At 42.5% G+C, this 17,599-nt stretch overlaps 1 protein-coding gene across 1 annotated transcript; it reads left to right on the top strand.

Moving 5' to 3' along the window:
• The first annotated feature begins 11,474 nt into the window (after positions 1-11,474).
• Positions 11,475-16,942, top strand: LOC130133347 (probable rRNA-processing protein EBP2). Its single transcript, XM_056301983.1, has 9 exons — positions 11,475-11,661; positions 11,832-11,915; positions 12,794-12,966; positions 13,391-13,514; positions 14,487-14,576; positions 15,096-15,171; positions 15,570-15,660; positions 15,787-15,955; positions 16,105-16,942. Exons 1-9 carry the CDS (start codon positions 11,581-11,583, stop codon positions 16,150-16,152), a joined length of 936 nt encoding a protein of 311 aa, XP_056157958.1. The 5' UTR covers positions 11,475-11,580; the 3' UTR covers positions 16,153-16,942.
• Positions 16,943-17,599: the final 657 nt, after the last annotated feature.

Genomic DNA, 17,599 nt, shown 5'->3' with positions numbered 1-17,599 from the left:
GCCCATGGACTAGTAAGGATTCGGTTTTAACAGCAGCTCTTGTGACCCATACACCACCTGGCCCTAGGAGTGCTCATTTTGCCCCTCCCCAACGGTGGCTGAACGATGGCTTCCCGTAATGAGGTCACTACTGAACATAAAAGTATCAGTCATGGTCCTACAGTCAGTCAGTCCGTAAAAGGGTTATCTACCCAGTCTGAGTCAAACATCCAAACAACAACACAACAATAATCAAAACATGAGCACAACATTAATAAAACAATGATCTGAACATGAACATAACAATCCCATAATCCCTTGCGCTTCCCCAGCACATAGCGGTCATCAGTCTAGCGACCCTCTTCCATGGTCACTACAATACAGACAGCATGTTAAATGTCCCACCAAGGACAAAAACACCCTGGATGATTGCAACTTAATATTAAAGGACATCTATCACTCTGTCCCCTGCACAACCCTGGGACTCTCTGATCACTGTCTGATTCATCTTATCCCAATTTACAGGCAGAAACTAAAACCTGTAAAGCCTATGGTTAAAACTATGAGGAAATGGACCAATGAGTTAAAACTGGAGCTCCAGGCCTGCCTTGACTGCATTGATTGGAGTGTTTTTGAGACTGCATCTGCAGACCTGGACAAACTTACTGACACTGTGACATCTTACATCAGCTTTTGTGAGGACATGTGTGTACCCACCAACTTTCTGTACCTTCAACAACAGTAAGTCCTGGTTCACAGCAAAACTCAGGCAGCTTTGTCAGGCCAAAGAGGAAGCCTACAGGAGTGGTGATAGGACCCAGTACAACCAAGCCAGAAATACCCTCACAAAGAAGATCAGAGGGGCAAGAAGGTGCTTCTCTGGAAAAAAAAATCAGTTTTTCTGCCAACGACCCAGCATCAGTCTGGAGAGGTTTGAAAGACATTACCAACTACAGGAGACCACCCCCACACACTGCAGGGAACCATCAACTGGCTGATGATCTAAATGGGTTTTACTGCAGGTTTGATAAGCAAAATTTCACACCCTCACCCTCTCCAGCCACAACACACAACCAACTGTACTCCCTGCCAGCCCTTCTCCCCTCCCCACTGACCCCCTAACCACACTCAGGATCTGTGTTGAGGACATGCACCAGCTCTTTCAGAGACAGAAGACCAGGAAGGCACTGGGCCCGTATGGCATGTCCCCCTCCTGTCTGAAAGTCTGTGCTGACCAGCTGGCCTCCATTTTCACACTGATCTTCAACAGATCACTGGAGCTGTGTGAAGTCCCCTCCTGTTCCACTATCATCCCCAAGAATCCCCGTGTCACAGGATTAAATGACCACAGGCCCATTGCCCTAACGTTTGCGGTCATGAAATCCTTCAAGAGACTGGTGCTGGCCCACCTAAAGGAAATCACAGGCCCCCTGCTTGACCCCCCGCAGTTTGCCTACCGAGTAAACAGGTCAGTGGAAGATGCCGTCAACATGGAATTGCACTTCATCTTACAACACCTCGACTCCCCAGGGACATACGCAAGGGTCCCGTTTGTGGACTTCAACTCAGCGTTCAACACCATCATCCCAAATATCCTCCACTCCAAACTCACCCGGCTTACTGTACCAGCCATCATCTTCCGGTGGATTAAAAACTTGCTAACAGACAGGAGGCAGCTAGTGAAGATTTCTGGGCTCCACAATCTCCACCACCTAAGGTGGGCATCAAAAAGGTCCAATGGAGGATGTACTTATCTCCACCAGCTCAGGAAGTTAAACCTGCCTCAGGAACTGTTGATTCAGTTCTACACTGCAATAACCCAGTCTGTCCTCTGCACATCCATCACTGTCTGGTTTGGATTGACCCCCAAACAGGACAGGGACAGACTACAATGACAGTTAAGTCTGTAGAGAAGATCATTGGTGCCAACCTACCCTCCATTCAGGACTTACACACCTCCAGACTCAGGAAACGGGCAGGCAACATCACTGAAGCCGATAACAAATGCCATTCTAACAGACCTGGTGATAGGATGTAGCATGCCTCTTTCAGTCACAGAGAACCAGCATTTCTGACACTTCCATGCCATCAGTGTGTGTGTTTGAATTAATTGTAAAGCGTTTTGAGTGGCTGTTGCAGCTACTAGAAAAGCGCTATATAAAATGCAACTGGATTGATTGATTGACTGCAGACCCATCACACCCTGGTCACAACCTATTCCAACTCCTCCCCTCTGGTAGGCGCTACAGAGTACTGTACACCAAAACAACCAGATATAAAAACAATTTCTTTCTGCTGGCTGTCATTCAAATGAATGCTTAACATTGTCAAATAAATCCAACCATTTTGTATATACTGTACATTGTACATGTACTGGTACACTGTGTCATGTCCCTCTACCTCAGGCATGTATGCAAGTAACCTGCTAAATTTTATTTCAGCATCTCTGATATATTCTCTGCACCATTGCACTTCATCACCTCTTATTTCACCTGTATATCGTCAATCCTTTTGGATATATCTGAAGATTGTTGTGTTGTCATTCTGTGTTAAGTACACAGAGAGCCATGAAACCAGAGTTAAATTCCCTGTATGTGCAAACCTACATGGCCAATAAACTTGATTCTGATTGTGTCTTCAGAACTACTACTACTACTTTCGGCTGCTATCGTTAGGGGTCGCCACAGCGGATCATCCGTGTCTTCAGAAAATAGTGCAAATTATTATGATGTGAGGGTAATTAGCAGTAATGACTGTGCTCATCTCTGCAGAGGACAGGATGATATTGCCGAGCTGTCTGCCGCTGCAGAGAACGTTTTCCTCTTTGGGGCTGATGACCAGGGAGGTTACCCGCAGCCTTCCAGCGTGGTTGGGGTTCTCACTCCAGTGGTCTTGGGGAATCTGAACAAGATACTGTAGAACTTATTGTGTCTTTTATACTTATTTAGAGATGCAAGAATGTATGGGAACACATATGCCTTTGTAGACAAATACGTTGACACGGTCACTGAGGGCAGATAAGCACATTCATATTAACACACACATATACAGATTTAGGCAAATTTATACATTCACTCAAATATATGAATGCTTACACATACATAGTATATTTGCATAGAGGGGCAACACTCACATATACTGTAATGTGTATTATATACACTACCGTTCAAAAGTTTGGGATCACCCAAACAATTTCGTGTTTTCCATGAAAAGTCACACTTATTCACCACCATATGTTGTGAAATGAATAGAAAATAGAGTCAAGACATTGACAAGGTTAGAAATAATGATTTGTATTTGAAATAAGATTTTTTTTACATCAAACTTTGCTTTCGTCAAAGAATCCTCCATTTGCAGCAATTACAGCATTGCAGACCTTTGGCATTCTAGCTGTTAATTTGTTGAGGTAATCTGGAGAAATTGCACCCCACGCTTCCAGAAGCAGCTCCCACAAGTTGGATTGGTTGGATGGGCACTTCTTTGAGCAGATTGAGTTTCTGGAGCATCACATTTGTGGGGTCAATTAAACGCTCAAAATGGCCAGAAAAAGAGAACTTTCATCTGAAACTCGACAGTCTATTCTTGTTCTTAGAAATGAAGGCTATTCCATGCGAGAAATTGCTAAGAAATTGAAGATTTCCTACACCGGTGTGTACTACTCCCTTCAGAGGACAGCACAAACAGGCTCTAACAGGTACTATTTAATGAAGATGCCAGTTGGGGACCTGTGAGGCGTCTGTTTCTCAAACTAGAGACTCTAATGTACTTATCTTCTTGCTCAGTTGTGCAACGCGGCCTCCCACTTCTTTTTCTACTCTGGTTAGAGCCTGTTTGTGCTGTCCTCTGAAGGGAGTAGTACACACCGGTGTAGGAAATCTTCAATTTCTTAGCAATTTCTCGCATGGAATAGCCTTCATTTCTAAGAACAAGAATAGACTGTCGAGTTTCAGATGAAAGTTCTCTTTTTCTGGCCATTTTGAGCGTTTAATTGACCCCACAAATGTGATGCTCCAGAAACTCAATCTGCTCAAAGAAGTGCCCATCCAACCAATCCAACTTGTGGGAGCTGCTTCTGGAAGCGTGGGGTGCAATTTCTCCAGATTACCTCAACAAATTAACAGCTAGAATGCCAAAGGTCTGCAATGCTGTAATTGCTGCAAATGGAGGATTCTTTGACGAAAGCAAAGTTTGATGTAAAAAAAATCTTATTTCAAATACAAATCATTATTTCTAACCTTGTCAATGTCTTGACTCTATTTTCTATTCATTTCACAACATATGGTGGTGAATAAGTGTGACTTTTCATGGAAAACACAAAATTGTTTGGGTGATCCCAAACTTTTGAACGGTAGTGTATGTATATATGTAGTATATGCATGTGCATGCGTGCAAATAAATAAACACAAACATAAAACCAAGAACAATGATTGTGGAAAATATAGTTGTCCAATATTATAAGGTAGAAGTGCAGCCAGACTCTTGTTCTATCAAACATACACGCCACAGACAGGCACAGAGATATGCAGGACCGCACAACACACACACACGCACTGACACACACAGACAAAAATATAGAGCAACACAGACCTTGATATGTCTGGGTTTTTTTCTTTCTTCTGCTTCTGCCCTTGACTTTGGCCTTATCGAAACCAGCCGACCACACACCTAAATACACTCTCTCTCTCTCTCTCTCTCTCTCTCTCTCTCTCTCTCTCTCTCTCTCTCTCTCTCTCTCTCTCTCTCTCTCTCTCTCTCTCTCTCTCTCTCTCTCTCTCTCTCTCTCTCTCTCTCTCTCTCTCTCTCTCTCTCCATAGTACTGCTGCAGCTATCCTTGTCCATTGTCAAACCAGCACAGACATGCATGGATACACATACAGACACATACAGACACACACATACAATGACACATACAGAATCCACACACTCTCTCTTTGTCTCACACACACACACACACACACACAGCACAAAGCAAATCAGAAAACACACACCTTGATCTCCCTGTTCATCTCATAGTTTTCCTTGTCCTCCATCCTGTCAAACTGACAGCCTGTCCCTGTGCCGAGCATGCAAAGCCCTCTGAGAATGCTAAGGCTACCTTTAACCCTGCAACCGAGGAAGAGCTTCTTTAGCTAGCCTCCAATGTATAGACATTACATAATCACAAACTGCTGCTCAATGCAACAACATGATGTAAAGTACTGAAAAGGAGATCATTTTTTGTTGGTATGTGATGCAACTAAAGCTAAGATTAAGTTATGGTACAAAAACAAGTGCAAAGGACAGGGAAAAGCTACAAAGCCTCCTCACTGCTCGCCATTTTTCTTTTCCCAACCTAATCGACGGGGTTTTGGACCACAATGGTGTTTTCTATGGCCATGACCCTTTCTTTCTCTTACATAGTGCAGAGTCCAGTCTGGAGAAGGTGATATGCCGACCAGGAACTTGGGCTGCATAGGGAAAGACTATGGACACAAACACCTGGACAGGAGCATCCCCACCGCTCAGTACATGTATACGGGTCAATGAAGTCATTTCACCCCCAAAATTGAATAAAGGGCAAAGTGACCAACATTCTACCAATCCAAGGGAGGATCTACTTGTAGTGATATAACGCCATGTATATCCACTGGAACTACACTAGGTGTTATGTACTACCTGGACTGTCATTATGGTTACACCACTACCATGTATGGTTATTACGTCTGCCTACTGAGCCACGATTAAACCTGAGTTCTATAACCCGGTGTGGTCATTGATCCTCGACCAATACTACCCCAAGTATTACTTCATGGTGGCAGCGGTTACTCTCTATGAAGAATGAAGATAGACTGATAAAATTGTCCGTGGATAATTTCTGTCATCATTCAAGCAAGAGTGCGCCGGAGTTGAGGTAGCCGCAAAGCTAACTAGCTAGCTAGTAACAGGAGACGTCATGGCATCGCATCTACCGACGACGAATTGGTCAGACCCGGACCTGGGTGAGGCAATTTCACTGTATAAACAGAAAATGACTCTGTATTTAGAAGATGAAGAAATAAATGGCGCAGCTAAACAAGCTAGGAAAATATGTCGTGGAATCGGAGATGAAGGATTAAAAAGACTGAACGCCAGTGGTCTCACTGATGATGAAAAGAAAAAGCCTGCCAAACTATGGGACTTCTTTGAAAAACAGCTAAAGTTGAACGTAAATTTCAGAATCCATAGACTGCAACTGATGCAACACAGACAGAAACCAGATGAGAATATTGATGATTTTGTGACCAGAGCCAGAACACTAGCACAGAAATGTCAGTTTTCAGACGAAGAGCTTAACGAGCGTATGATTGAGCTTATTATTGCGAGCACTCCCCATGATGCCCTGAGGAATGATCTATACAGCAAACCAAAAGGATATTCCTTAGCAGAGGTTCTGGCCGAGGGACGAAAATATGAAGCCCTGACAGCAGGCAATGAACAGTTAGACAAACTTAGCCTGTCACACAATGAGAGAATCCACGCTGTGGACAGGGACCGTATATTTTGTAACTGTGGGAGAAGCCACAAACCACATCGATGTCCTGCATATGATGATGAATGCAATGCGTGTGGTGCAAAAGGTCACTGGGAGCGGTGCTGCAGGAAGGCCAAACGAGAGCGCCAGGAACACTCCAGCCAGAGCAGGAGCGGGGGAAGTAAGTCCCACACACCACAAGACAAACAGCACAAGCGCAAAACCTATATAGACAAAAAGCAACAGAGCAGGACTCGCATACATGCTGTAGAGAGTAGCAGTGAAACAGACAGTGAGAACGAAAGTACTTACCAGAAACAGTTCCACTCCATAACTATCAGTGAAAAGTGCATGCATAGCATAGACAGCAAGCCGGCCAGAGAGGAGGCATACACAGTCCTGAAGGTAACACCACCTGACCTACCTGGTCGTGGATACACACTACGTCTGAAGATAGACACAGGTGCGTCAGGCAACACACTCCCATTGCGTACCTTCAAGCAGATGTACGGTGAAAATGCATGCACCCAGAAACGACTGAAAAAAACCAACAGGAGGCTATCTGCATACAGTGGTCACGCCATCCCCTGCCTAGGCACCATTGACATTCCATGCCAGTACAAAGAATCCAAATGGATCAATGCAAAGTTCTATGTTGTAGACGTAGCAGGGCCAGCCATAGTTGGGCTGCCAACATGTGAAATGTTAAACCTAGTGACTGTCAATGTAGATGCAGTGACCGAGAAAGGACATGCAAACCAGAAAAAGTCAACACAAGACAGACAAAACCCAAAATGACCATATCTAACAGTGCAGACCTAAAGAGAGCATACCCAGACCAGTTTGACAAAATTGGCAACTTCAGTGGAAAGGCCAAGCTCTTCCTGAAAAAGGATGCTGAACCATTCATAGACCCACTACGTAAGTGCAGCATTCACATCAAAGACAAACTGAAAGATGAACTGAATAACCTAGTCGAACAAGATGTGTTAAGAAAAGTAGAACAGCACACAGACTGGTGCTCGAGTCTGGCATACAGCACAAAGAAAGACGGTTCCCTTCGCATATGCTTAGACCCCCAAAAGCTTAATGCCAGCCTTAGGAGATGCCCACACAAGATTCCTACTGTGGAGGAACTGAACCCGAAGTTTGCAAATGCAAAAATATTCAGCAAACTTGACGCAAAAGCTGGATATTGGTCAATACACCTGGAGGAAGACTCACAACTGCTAACCACATTCCGAACTCCATTTGGTAGATACTGCTGGAAACGTTTGCCATTTGGTCTCAGTGTCTCTCAAGATCTCTTCCAGGCAAAGATGGACCAAATCCTGGAGGGGCTCAACGGTGTCGTCAGCATAGCCGATGATATCGTAGTCTACGGAGCAAGCGAAGAGGAGCATGACAGGAACCTGACCAACCTGATGGAGAGAGCAGCCAAGACAGGTATTGTGTTCAACAGTGACAAGTGCACAATCAAACAGACAAGCATCTCATTCTTTGGCAACCTGTACACAGACAAAGGTATCAAACCTGACCCAGCCAAAATCAGGGACATCCAGAAAATGCCGACACCCCAGAACAAAGATGAACTGAGCAGATTCTTGGGGATGCTGACCTACCTGTCACCCTACATCCCAAAGTTCGCAGACAAAGCACACACACTGAGGGTGCTGCTGAAAAGTGACATGCCTTGGACATGGGACACTGACCACCAAAAGAGCTTTGAGGACCTGAAATCAGTTATCAACGAACATGACTGCCTGAAGTACTATGATCCAAGCACACCTCTGACACTTGAGGTTGATGCATCACAGAAAGGACTGGGCGTGGCATTAGTGCAGAAGAAGATACCCATAGCTTTTGGCTCAAAGACACTGGACGACTGCCAATCCAGGTACAGCAACATAGAGCGAGAAATGCTGGCAATAGTCTATGGAATGCAGCGATACCATACCTACCTGTATGGGAAGTCATTCATTGTAGTTACAGACCACAAACCCCTCGTTACCATATGCACAAAGCCACTGCATGCTGCCCCGCCACGGCTTCAGCGAATGCTGATAAAAACACAAGGATACAACTACGAGGTCACGTATAGACCAGGAAACCAGATGGTCCTGGCAGACACACTCAGCCGACTACCCAACCCTGAGAACAACAGCAACGTCGAGCTGGACGAGCGCATTGACGGAATAGAGGCAGAAGTCGAGGATCCAGAGATGCTCACTGTTGCAATGATAAACTTCTCTCCCGAGAAACAGGTCAGAGCAACACCCATCGACAGTAAACTACCATCACCAGCAGAACTGATCTTCGGAAGGCCAGTCACCACCCTGCTGCCGAGTCGAGGGGACCCAGGCAAGGAGGAAAACCGACTCCACCTGGAGCAGAGAACAGCAAACATGAAGGAACATCATGACCGCAGCAGCGGCAGAGAACTACCTCCACTCGGTCCCGGACAGCACGTATCTGTCCTAAACAAGGAAAAAGGGACTTGGTATCCAACCACCGTCGTACAAAAGTGCGATGAGCCAAGGAGCTACATTGTGCAAACATCAAATGGGAACAAACTCAGACGTGGCAGGAGCCGCCTGCAGGAAATTCACCACCCCCATGCACTGAGGAGCTCAAGAACCCGCTTCACAGAACCTCAACGGGACACTCATGCAGCTGGAACTTCTTCCAGCCAAACCTGTGAAACACACAAGACAGTACGCACAAGATATGGAAGAGCTGTTTCCAAACCAGCTCACTACAAGGACTATTAGTAGAGACAATCACACACAAAAGGAGGGCTCTGAATATGTTTATTGTTTTTTGAGATGGACAATTCTGAGTGTTGTCTAAAAAAAAAAAGAGAAGGCAACCTCTGTGTAATGACTGTACAATGCTGATCAATGATTGTACCACATTGGAATGTTCTGGAGTATTTTGATACTGTAAAAATTGAAAACTAAACAGGGGGGATGTAGTGATATAACGCCATGTATATCCACTGGAACTACACTAGGTGTTATGTACTACCCGGACTGTTATTATGGTTACACCACTACCATGTATGGTTATTACGTCTGCCTACTGAGCCACGATTAAACCTGAGTTCTATAACCTGGTGTGGTCATTGATCCTCGACCAATACTACCCCAAGTATTACTTCACTACTGAACTTGGAACACCTTTTTCTGCACCAAGCTTCTTCACATTCAGAAAGAAAAGGTCCGGAGTGTTCAACAAGTGAGATGACGGTGCTCTTTGGTAGGGAGCACAAAAGTTAAAAATGAAGAATGGTCCAAGGCACTCTTCTGACTAAAAAAAGAAAAGAAAAAAAAGCCTTTATTCAGATGGTTATTTCATGGTGAAATTCTTAAAAACAGAGACAATACTTGTGCATGTTAAAATAGTAGCTGGGTTACTACCCACGTGTAGCGGCACGTACAACCCTTTCAGGGTGTAACCCTCAGCACACACTTTCCCCTTTAGTAGATACAAAATAATTGCAAACACCCGGAATAGAAAGCCAATGAAATCACAGGTGACAAATACAAACTGTGACTACTAGATGACGTACAAAAAGTATAGAAGGAAGACAAAAAATGAGAACACAATAGAAAAAATTGGTGGACAGACAACATGAGAGAAACAATAACAACAGGCACCAGACCACAGGCACCAGAACTACTACAAATGTATTTAGTCCTGGTTATGTTGTGGCCTGTATTTGGTAAATGAATGAATTGATTTCACTCCTTTTTTGTAGTTGTTCTGATGCCTGTGGTCTGGTGTCTACGTTGCTCTAGATGGGTATTATTATTTTCTGTCTTGCCTGTACATCAGTTTTTTATTTTCTCATTTTTTTCTTCCTTCTATGCATTTTGTATAGCCATCTAGTGGTCATACCTTGCACCTGTCACCTATGAGTTCATTAGCATTCTGCTCCAGGTGTTTGCAAATCATTTTGTATCCACTAAAGAGGAAACTGTGTGCTGAGGGTTGCACCCTGAAGACAGCTGTTTGTGTCGCTACGCGTGGGTAGTAACTTTTTTTAGAATTTCACCGTAACATAGCTATCTGAATAAACGCCCTTAAACTTTTTGCCAGAGGAGTGCCTTGGACCTTTCTTCTTTTCTTCCTCACATTCAGTTGGTTACTGACAAGGGGAACGATCACCCAGATATTCCTGTAGCTGGCATATGAACCAGTGACTGCAATGACAAGCTCACATTTGCCTACCACTGCCCAATTTGGGCCATATGGCATCATATTTTAAGATTGGTGTCCCTCGTGGTTGTAAAAAGAAAAAAAAGTCTTGTAAGACTGATATCAGGTATGGCAACTGGTGGCATACACATTTAAAAAAAATGATAGAGAGCAAGAGAAGGCAAGCATCACAATGACTTTTTTGTTATTTCAGTACATAAGCAAAACCCAAATAAAGATGGTTTCAATGGCGATTGCTTTTATTTCTTTACAGCATAACAGACAACATAGAGTTACTAATTTTGCCATGATATGATGTAAATTATTTGATGTAGCATTCTTTATCTTATGCTGTATCAAAATTTTAGGAGATGGTCACAAAGTCTTTCGTCATTAACTGGAATATATATTTTGCCATATGTGTCAGAAAATATAATATTGTAGTAGATTTGTCAATGAAAATTTATTTTTAAATGCTTGTTCTATACTTGCTGAATTGGTACAACGTTAAATCCTGGCCTCTTCATCAGAGGAAATAATTTGCATCGTTCTCTCACACTACGGAAAGGCTTTTTTTTTCCTTCATGGAAAACCGGGAATTCCATTGGGAAAAAAACGTGTTACTAGGTTTTCCAATGATAGTTATTACTTATATGCAAAGACTGAATTTAAATCCTGTTAAAACTTCTGCGAGGTTAATGACATCAATATTAACGCTATAGTGTTTTTTGGGGGGGGGGAACCTTTGTTTCCTTCGCGTTGTTTCACCGGAGGACATTATTGGTGAAACGTTTACCCCTTCCTTCCCACGTGAAACACCCATGTGAATACCCGACGCCAGACGGGCGCTCACATTTCGTGATCTCTAATGCATCAAGGCCATACAGCCGGACTTTACGATCGTTAGTAACATGACTGTGGAGGTCGCAGAAGAGGAGGCACAGATGGCATACGAGTCAGAGGAGGAAGATAGTGAATTATCAGACGAAGAGGTAAGCGCTAACATTTGCCAATGCTAACCAGTCGGCGTGCTGTTGACGAGTTAACGAAAGCAAAGCCAGCTAACGACCTTTGAGTTTCAAACTCCCGGCAGTAATCGTATATGTGTTAAACAAGGGAATAGTTTGAGTGAATATTCAGTATTGACTTGTTTTGTACTTAGCTTCAAGAAGCCTTCGCGAAAGGGATACTGAAACCTGGGTTGAACGTCGTGGACGTTGAACCACAACAATTCATCAACAATGTGGTGAGTTTACTGTTCTTAGTATGGGAAGTAATTAGGGCTGAACAGTATTGGGGAAATGACATTGCGATTAATATGAGTTACACAAGTCTACCAGTTATGCTGGTTTCAAATTGAATAGCTCAATTTGAAGTCCGTCACTCCAGCAATGATTTGGTGTGATTTTTAAGGAGGGCATAAAGCAGCTGTTCAGTATTCCGGATGACGCAACATATAATCTTTGTATTCAATCAATACTCGTCAATCGAGGATGGTTCATGATCAGCACAGCGTATTAAACGCGTTGCTTACCCCTTAAGAAGGGAGCTGGTCTGTGAAAGTCAAAGGATGGGATCTAGGAGGGATTCTGGAGAATACAGGAAGCTTCATATGTTCTCTACAATATTACATTAGGCTAATGGCCGCAAATCACTTGAGAGAATTAACGTGACAGTTACAACAGCTGTACGTCAGTTTTATGAGTTTTTAAATAACACAAATAGAACTACAGGCCTCTTAAATGTTCTATCAAGCTGTCTTGTGACTGATGGGCCCAATTTGCTTTACATTGCATCCTTTGCAGTGACATCGCACATGTGTACATTCTATTACTACTTTTGGCTGATCCCGTTAGCGGTTGCCACAGCAGATCATCCGTTTCCATCTCTTCCTGTCCTTTGCATGTTCCTCTGCCATGCCAGCCACCTGCATGTCCTCCCTCATCACATCCATGTTGCTCTTCTTTGGCCTCTTGCAGTGTGACTATCGCACATGTGTACGCTGCAGTGTAGAAATACTGTCCAGCCCTGGAAATAATTATATTTCAATATACTTTCATCAGCATTAGTTAACATAGATTGCATTTTAATTGATCACTGCTTTCAAAATATTTGAACATGTAGGAGGGTTTGAAACAATGCCTTGCTGACTTACGGAAGACCCTTCCATGGGTAGAGAGGCTGGACCTGACCAACCTGCCAGCTGAAGACATCGTTGCCAAAGCTGAGGGGAAGCTACCCAGTGCCACAAGTGGAGAAATCAATGCAGAGGATGATTTCCAGAGGGAGATGTATTTGTGAGTGGTTGTAATTTGGTGTGTATTTAGAGTCCCAATTGTCTAGTTTGGTACTGATGAATCTTCAGTTAACATCGAGACCCCAGCAGTGTAATTGATATAAACACTATTAGTTTCATTGCAAGGATGTTTTCATTAAGTGTGTTATATTCGTTCATGTATATGTATTATGTTGTTTCCAAGTATGCTGAAGAGATTATGCTTTGGTATTTCTTTTGAATGTTATACTGATAATATCACAACTTCAGTCTTCACTTTACTGTTACTGTTTGTCTTTACTATTGCCGTTTGATACATAGAAAGTGGTTTGCTCCTGGTTTCACATGAATATTTTTCATTTATCATAACGTGTCAGATGCTGCAGAGGGCACGTCAGCCACACGTGATCACTCAACACCTTCCTATTATCTTTGATAATTTGCAGCTACAGTCAAGCCCAAGCTACAGTTCTGGGGGCTTTGCCTCGCCTAAAAAAGCTCAACATAGCCACCAAGAGGCCAGAGGATTACTTTGCAGAAATGGCCAAGTCAGACCAGCACATGCAAAAAGTAAGCAGTTTATTTGTTACAAGTGCTTGTTTTGCTTTGTTTTTTTCCTTGCAAAGATGATACAGATATGCTTTTACCAGATATGATAATAACATTGGTAAATCAGTTACTAACTAGTGGCTGGAATGATTCACAAAGATTAGGGGGTCACAATATTATCACATGTTTGTATATTAGCAGGGAGAAAAACACCATGAGAAATCTAGCCCTTTGGGACAAATTATGATTTAGGCTTATACAAATAAAACTGACTTGACTTTTTGTATACCTGTTAAATAAACAACTATCCAGTTGGGAGTTTTGGAATTTTAGGACACATAAGTATTATAGTATTGTAAATAGGGTTGGGGTTCAATAGCCAGTTCTGTTTTGGAACCAGTTCTGGGTTGATGAAATATCCAAATTCAATAAGCTCTGAGTTAAACAAATCTCTTTAATTTTTTGCCCAAAATCCAGACCTTTTTCTACAACTGACATCAGTTGCCATGGCATAATAAAACCATAGAGTATCACACAGAGTATTAAAGGTAATCAAATATATACTTTGGATTCAACAGGAGACGATGTCATGTGGGTACGTCTTCACCTATAATTTACCAAAAATGTTTGAAATGGGATTCGATGGTTTGGGTTCAATACGCTTATTCAATACTGGATTCAGATTCGATAAAATGCTATTGAACCCCAACCCTAATTGTATAAATATATAAAATTTCCACTTTTAGAGGAGTGTCATCTGTGTGTCTGGACAAGAGTAGTGTACAAATGGGTTTTGTGTCTGGCATAGTTATACCCAGATTCTGCAAGGCCTGTGGTATTGTGAATAGTGGAGTTCTTTCAGAGCTGTCATTTCTGTTCACACCTAATCTGCAATCTATTGAAAACATGGTTGCTTGGGTGGATGTGTGTTTTTGTGACCTTTTATTATTAACAGTTTTATATGTGAAATTACTTTTTTGTCACTTTGTCCAGATCAGGCAAAAACTGATTAAGAAACAGACGGTAATGGAGAAGATAGAAAAGGCCAAAAAACTGCGAGAACAGAGGAAGTTTGGCAAAAAGGTTGGTACCTCATTTCTTTCAGGTTACTTCTATGGTATTTCCTATTTTATTCTATAATATTTATTGTTGAATGGCAGGGAAGAATTAGAGAAAGGGAAGCAAAATCACCCAGGTGGTTGTTGCCCTTCAAACCAATTGCGTGAGTGTTCCCAACATGGTCCTCTTTTATAAAAAAATATCTTCTAACCCCTGGGACAAAGCTTCCCTTATGTGCAGATTTGCAGATCTGCTTCTCTACTCCTGAATACAATATCAAAATATTAGTGAAAAACTAACTCCAGACCAGCAACTCCATCAAATTTCACTCTTACCCACGTCTCTCATTATCATATTAGGTTAACAACTTTCTAATAGTCCTTGTGCATATATAACCAATTAGATGTTTTACTGGGCCCCTACTTGCAGAGAATCCCCTTGATATATGGAGTTTGGAAGAAAAATACATGAAGGCAGAGAAGCACAGACTAATATTAATTTTACATGTGTAATTTATGCAAATCAAAATTCACTGTGTACCAGGTCCAAGTAGAGGTTATCCAGAGGAGACAGAAAGAGAAGAAGGCCATGATGACGGCTGTGAAGAAGTACCAGAAAGGTTGGTTCTAACAGTTTTTACTGTGTTTGACTCAGTGGCAGTTATGTTAGTATCAGAATGGACCTTTTTTTGAATGTTCAGATCTCACATCTTTGACGTTACCTCAGGCATACATTTATAGCTACCAATTTGGAAAAGTGGCAGTAGGCAGCAAAGCAGCCTTATTTGGACCTGATCAAACATTTTCTGTGTACAGGCTTGCCTCACAAACGTGGTACTGGGGTAGTTGGACTTGCTCAAAGTGGAATATTATAACGGCTACTTACACTTGATGTGTAAACTGTATTTTAGAGGGTTTTTTTAAAAAAAAATTTACATGCTCCCTTGTTCACAACCTTTTACTGGAGTGTACTTGAGATATGTTTCAGGTTTATAATTATGATCATTGCCACTTCTAGGGATGACAGACAAGCTGGATTTCTTGGATGGAGACCAGAAAAATGCTAAAGGATCTGGTCAGGCACCGAAGAAAGGGATGAACAAGAAGGGGTAAGGTCTCTTAATCCGCTTTCATAATTATTCTGCTTTGCTTTGTGATATTACTTTTTAATATCATCATCATTGTTTAAATGCTGTTGTATTTTCCCTAACTCTGGATTAAACTGCCATATACAGCCCTAATGCTAAGAGAAAATACAAGGATCAGAAGTTTGGCTTTGGTGGTAAGAAAAGTGGGACCAAGTGGAACACCAAGGAGAGCCACAATGACGTTTCAGGGTTTCGTGCCAAGGTGGCCCATGGGAAAGGCAAAGGAGGGAAGAAAGGCAAAGGAGCAAAACAGAATGTAAGTTACTCACACATATGCGGCTAACACACTTCCAACATTGAATTCTGTGGTTTTGATGTAAGTTGAACTTTTAGGTAAGAGATTGAGTTTTATCATGTGGGCGAAAACCGAATACTGACCATTGTTTTAACTTTTCCCTCACTCAGAAGCGCCCAGGCAAGTCTGTACGCAAGAAGATGAAGGGTCGTTCATAAAGGAGGACTGGTCAATGGGCTGCAGTTGGACCTTGTTTCTTTGCAGGATTATCCAAACCTGCATTTAGTCTCCTTTCTAAACCTCAGGAGACACAGGATGATGAGTTATCTCCACAAATTGTAATATGGACCTTACATAAAGATTTCTCTGGACTGGTATGGAAGACTTTGTATGCCATTGTCTAGCTTTGCGGTGATAGTTTTTCAGGCTTGTCACTTAGCAGGGCCCATTGATTACAGATGTAGTTTTGAAGTAGTCACCCCTTGAACCAATTGCAAAAGTAAATTGACAACATGATGGTTTTGAAAAATTGGCCCACCTGTATGTACTTCCTTAAGGGTTGTTAAACGAACATGAATACGTTTGCTGAGGGTTAATGTATATTACATGAGATTTTTCTGTACAGTGCGACTTTGCTCATTTGACAGTGTTGGTTTAAAATTATTTTCAGTGAGCACAAAATCCATCAACCACAGTATCATTGGTAACAGTGAGCAATTTAACTTAGACAGAAAGTGCCCCTGAGTTTGTTGAAATGTGCACTTGTTTCAATTCAACTCCCTGACCCTGATTCTGTCCCACATGACATGGCATTTCATAATATTGAACAGCTGTCAGTTTTGCCCTTTCGCCCTCATTAATATGATTAGTATGTGTTGGGACAAGTGTGAGTTGTACAGACCTGGGCAAGTGTTTTTCTTCATTTGCAAAGATGGAAATGGAGAAAGTGGTATTTTTGTTGATATGGCCTGTATTTTGTTTTTTGATAAATCTGAAAATATATGCTGACGTAATGTGCCTATTTGTTTTCTTTTTCCCCCCCCTTTTTGCAAGGGAGGACAGTGGAATGGTGAGGATGCAAGGGGTAGAGGTGATGAAGGTGGATGAGTTTAAATACTTCAGGTCAACTGTCCAAAGTAATGGGGAGTGAAGAAGAGAGGTGAAGAAGAGAGTGCAGGCAGGGTGGAGTGGGTAGAGAAGAGTGTCGGTAGTGATTTGTGACAAAAGGTTACCAGCAAGGGCCTTGTGATGGACTGGTGGCCTGTCCAGGGTGTCTACCCGCCTGATGCCCAATGACTGCTGGGATAGGCTCCAGCATCTCCACGACCCTGAGAGCAGGATAAGCAGTTTGGATAATGGATGGATGGATGGGTACCAGTAAGAGTTAAAAGGAAGGTTAACAAGATAGTTGTGAGACCAGCTATGTTATATGGTTTGGAGACCATGGTACTGATGAAAAGACAGGAGGTGAAGCTGGAGGTGGCAGAGTTGAAGACGCTAAGATTTTCATTGGGAGTGATGAAGGACAGGATTAGGAACGAGTATATTAGAGGGACCGCTCAGGTTGGACGGTTTGGAGACAAAGCAAGAGAGGCAAGACTGAGATGGGTTGGACATGTGTGGAGGAGAGATGCTGGGTATATTGGGAGAAGGATGCTGAATATG

The sequence above is a fragment of the Lampris incognitus genome, unplaced genomic scaffold (assembly GCF_029633865.1).
Source record: "Lampris incognitus isolate fLamInc1 unplaced genomic scaffold, fLamInc1.hap2 scaffold_278, whole genome shotgun sequence".
In the NCBI taxonomy this organism is placed as follows: Eukaryota; Metazoa; Chordata; class Actinopteri; order Lampriformes; family Lampridae; genus Lampris; species Lampris incognitus.
The sequence above is the reverse complement of the archived record's forward strand: the minus strand, read 5'-3'. Positions and strand labels throughout refer to the sequence as shown.